Here is a 4,449-nt window from a genome sequence, read left to right on the forward strand (position 1 = left end):
CTATGTTCAACCGAACAATATACGTAAATCCATTACTTTAATACATTTTCATCATACAGAGGCACTTTATCATTTCCGAACATATACTATAAACTTAATACGTTCATATATACATATATGCAACTCCAAACCATGCTACTATCATTTCTTTTCAATTTTATATAAATAACTAATGGAATTTTTCATACATTCAATAATTAACTAGAAACAATAATATATTCACAAGCAAATTATATTATATAATAAATCACTATGAACTTACCTACGATCACTCTCGATTTCACAACAGAGATTACTCCGTAATTTTTTCTTTTCCACGATTACTATCATTTTGATTCAAATATTAATCTAAAATAATAATTAAATACAATCTATTAAATTCATATACATTTCACACTCAATTTAATGCATATGACCCTTAACTTTTCATTAATTACACATTTTCCCTAAATGTTTACATATTCAATCAATTTAATCATTTACTCAAAAACTAACAAAAACCACTTTATAAAATACTCATAATCAACAACTAATAGTTCAAATCTATTATTTAACATTCAAATTAATAAGGATTCATCAATGACAACATATAAAATCCTTGATAGTTTTAAAAACGAATATACGGATTAACTAGACCTAATTGAAACGATTTCAAAAATATAAAAATTACAAGAAACGAATTTATAATGAGCTCACATGCAACCAAAGAGCTAGAGCCAAACCTAAAGCTTGAGAACAATGATATTCTTTCCCCCAAAATTTTCAGTTGCCTATTGTGGAAGATGATGATACAAAATTTTATTTTATTTTATTTAGTTTAGTTTTCTTATATTACAATTTTACCCTTTCTATAACTTACAAAACTTCACAAATATAAAAAAAGCATAAACATCCATCTAAATACCCTATGGGCTAATTACTCTATAAACCCTTAATCATTTACTACTTAAGTTATCAAGTCAATATAATTCATTTATTACTAAATTTTACAACTCTCATAATTTAATCTTTTTTATTTAATTAACCAAATAAGCGATAAAATTTCTTCACCCAAAATTTAATATAATCATGATTTAATTCTATAAACATTAACTAAATAATAAAACAACTCACTCTTTAAAATTGTGGTTCCGAAATCATTGTTTTTGAACCCACTGAAAAAACAGGATATTACAAATATATTTTTGAAAAAGATTCTAGTTCTTGTGAGAGATCCTACAGGTGATGAGAACGAAAGAAGGATATTAAACTGTTCCCTACATGAATGCAATGGAGAAATTCTGTTTGCGTAATTTGTGCCTGAATTTTTGCAGTCGCATGAGAAGAAAAAGGATGTTTTGATTTTCATGCAGTTTCATGCTTTGTCTCACTTTGCCTCGTCATTATCATATGTTTTATCTCGAGTACTATATCATATATATTTCATGGATCATGCCCCTCGTATGATTCTTTATTTAACCAAAAAAAAAACTATCTGTCTTATATTTTTCATGATTCTATCCCCAAACAACCTTATCCAACAACTATACAATCTTTGTAAATGGAAACATCAATTTATATTTGGATGCTTTCCATTCAGTTGTCTTTTTAAGTTCTGTTAATGTAGATATTCACCGGTGGCTCATCTGGTTCTATAACCATTGGAAATATTAGTCTTCATAAAGAGAATAAACAAAAGGAAAATGATAGAAAAGCGGCATGCTTATTAGAGACAGTAACTACAATATATGTTTTTTAAAACTTTGTTTTCTAAATTTTTGGAAAAGGTCTCAGGATCCAGGAGATGAGAAGGGAGGACCTAACAAGGGAAAAAAATGGTTTTTGGGGGGGGGGGGATATGACACTGTTACAGAGATTATATCCACTGTCACCCATCTGAAGAAAACAGATCTTCTCTCTTTACCTCGTTGTCCTCTCAGTTATCTTTGGAGCTCTTCCACATTAAGGTGGAAAACCTGTTTATTGGTGACTTCATGTGGCTCCTACTCCAAGAAAGTCAATGAATGGCGGTAGAATAGTCTCATAGTGGCTGTAGTTACTGCTCCCTGCCACGGATGATGAAGATTCAATGGCTGAAACTTGAGGTGTTATTGATGCTGTGGATTCTATGTTACTTTGGGAGCTGAGGAACTCTGACTGTTGCATTGTCATCATGTGTGAAGGGTGCAGCTGCTGATGTTGATGCTGGGGATAGTAGCCACGGACTTGGGGTTCATCGATGGGCCTATCCCAAAATCTGGTCTGGCTGAACGTGCCCATCATGTCATTGCTAAGATCTACAGATGTTGAGAAACCAGCAAGACCAAACGTAATGAATAGATTGTATTGGATTTAAAGCAGCAAAAAGGTAGATGAAAACAGTTACATCAGTCAATGTCTATAAAGCAAAAGAACAAATGAACACAAAAATCATCACACATTTGGTTCAGCTGTTGAAAGAAAAGTGAATCACAGAAAACTTGTGGTAAGAAATTCGAGGTAGGTTTCCAAAAATGAAAACAATGACAAACAGCATAGAAACCAAAACACACCAAAACGTATCATAAAAGAAGCTTAAGAGGAGAATCACACACCAGGGAAGAAATCAAAAGGTGGCTGTTGTGCTTGTGCACAAAACCCATTACGATAAGAGGCCTCGCTGCTTAGGATTGCTTCTCTCTCACTGGTCATGTGGGGTGAAACATTTGAGCCACCGTTAACCCCACCTGCATCACCACCGTTGAAGATCCCAAACTGATAGTGGGAGATAATGCCTAGACGTCTATCCGACATATTGAGACAGTAGGGGGGTGGTTCTGCTTTTGTTACTGCATCTCTGCAGACAATGTTCGGAGTTTCTTCCATCTTTCTATAAACAGATTGACTCAGCTTCCGCCTCCTGTAGGCACTCGATTTTTCTCTATACTTCCTAGCCATGATCACATGCCAATGGTTCTTCACTGCATTATCAGTTCTTCCAGGGAACAGCCTCGCTATCATTGCCCACTTGTTACCGTAAAGTCTATGAGCTTGCATTAGTCTCTCTTCTTCTTCTTCGGTAAAAGCTCTTCTATTGATCCTAGGGTCCAACTGATTAAACCATCTCAGCCTGCAGCTCTTACCTTCAAATCCGAGAGACAAGAATCAGAACAAATAAGCCTTGGCTTATAAGCACATTGATTCTAACACTAAGAATGTCACTAAAAGAGAAATGTTTTAATGAAACAAAGATAGATAACACACTTTTTCTTTTTCCACTGTTTTTGGCCACTATTTTACCTGATCTTCCTTCCAACTTCTCTGCAATAAGGTTCCAGTTCTGAGGGCCATAAAGAGCAACAAGTTCCTTCAGCTTAGTATCTTCTGCAGGCCTCCAGTGGCCTCTGGCACAAAGCTTTGACTGTCCACTGTCTGTTTCCTTGCCACTTACCGCATTCTCATTGGGGTTCTCTTCATTTAAGTTGGAATTGAGATTAATGGGCATATTATTATCTCCAAACCCGTCACTGTAATCAGAGCCCTTACCCTCCACAGCATCAGAGCTGTGGTTTTCCTCAAAGCTCCTTGTTTTGCTGTTTTCCATGAAACGAAAACCCGAAGAACCTCTTTCATTTTCCCGTGAGGAACAAACAACAATACCATAGTTTGGTGCAAGAGAAAGACAACCCATGTCTGGATAAACCATCCCCATGGATGAAGAAGAGGAAGAAGGAGTAGTTGAAGAGTGACAGCTGAGCCTATTCATGTTGTCTGGTGCATAGAAAACACACGCTTGTTACCCATGGCTTCATTTTCCTCATCTGACAAATGCTGTTATACAACTGTTACAAAGTCATCTTCATGCGCACATAAATATTAAACAAAAGGGAATACTAAAAAGGGGAAGGGGTGGCTTGCATTGCATAGACTGAAAACGAGAAGCAAGTTTGACAAATAGTGAGAGAACTGGGAAAAGTGAAGTCAAGCCAAAAAGATTAAAACATGGAAACAGGAAAAAACAGCAATTAAGGCATGTGTGTAAGGGAAACCTACACGGCTGGGGTTAAGAAAGGGACTAAAAAAAGGAGTGCTTGAAGTAGTTAACCACCCTGACTGACCCCTCCCCCCCTCCCCCCCTAGTTTAACTAGTTTTGGTGCCGTGGTGCGAATCCATGCTCTCATCTTAAGTAAACATGAAGCATTCATTTTTTAAGTTGATACAATTATAAGTTAAATAGTTTTGGGTAAGGGATCATTTTTTTTTCTCTTATTTGAAAATTAAATAAAAATTTGAAGTTCTATATAAATATTGCTTTTATTTTAAAACCTTTTAACATTTAAAATTATTTTTGAAAATCTGTAAGCCTTTGCCCCATGTTAGTAGTTTCTTAAGGAGCTGAATTTTTTGACAGCCAACAAAGTTAGTCTTTTTCAAGTTTGTATTTTATTATAACATACTTAAATTATATCATTTTTCTCATCATAAAAGTG

The 4,449-nt window shown here is 35.0% G+C and overlaps 1 protein-coding gene across 2 annotated transcripts; it reads right to left on the reverse strand.

The window, feature by feature from the left end:
- Window positions 1-1,683: 1,683 nt before the first annotated feature.
- On the reverse strand, window positions 1,684-4,127 carry LOC107910150 (transcription factor MYB105). Of its 2 annotated transcripts, none has more exons than XM_016837923.2 (3): window positions 3,223-4,127; window positions 2,574-3,101; window positions 1,684-2,276 (listed from the first exon to the last, which is right to left on the reverse strand). In XM_016837923.2, the coding sequence occupies exons 1-3, from the start codon at window positions 3,722-3,724 to the stop codon at window positions 1,972-1,974; spliced, it is 1,335 nt and encodes a 444-aa protein (XP_016693412.1). In that variant the 5' UTR covers window positions 3,725-4,127; the 3' UTR covers window positions 1,684-1,971. The 2 variants fall into 2 exon arrangements, with proteins under 2 accessions (XP_016693412.1, XP_016693413.1); XM_016837924.2 differs by having other exon boundaries at window positions 3,259-4,120.
- Window positions 4,128-4,449: the final 322 nt, after the last annotated feature.

Source organism: Gossypium hirsutum, chromosome D02 (assembly GCF_007990345.1).
Source record: "Gossypium hirsutum isolate 1008001.06 chromosome D02, Gossypium_hirsutum_v2.1, whole genome shotgun sequence".
Taxonomy (NCBI): domain Eukaryota; kingdom Viridiplantae; phylum Streptophyta; class Magnoliopsida; order Malvales; family Malvaceae; genus Gossypium; species Gossypium hirsutum.

Coding starts and splice junctions, on each gene's coding strand:
- LOC107910150 (XM_016837923.2), bottom strand. CDS start 3,724: ATGAATAGGCTCAGCTGTCACTCTTCAACTACTCCTTCTTCCTCTTCT. Junction 3,102..3,222: donor AAACAGTGGAAAAAGAAAAA/GTGTGTTATCTA, acceptor TCGGATTTGAAG/GTAAGAGCTGCAGGCTGAGA. Junction 2,277..2,573: donor ACCTTTTGATTTCTTCCCTG/GTGTGTGATTCT, acceptor CAACATCTGTAG/ATCTTAGCAATGACATGATG.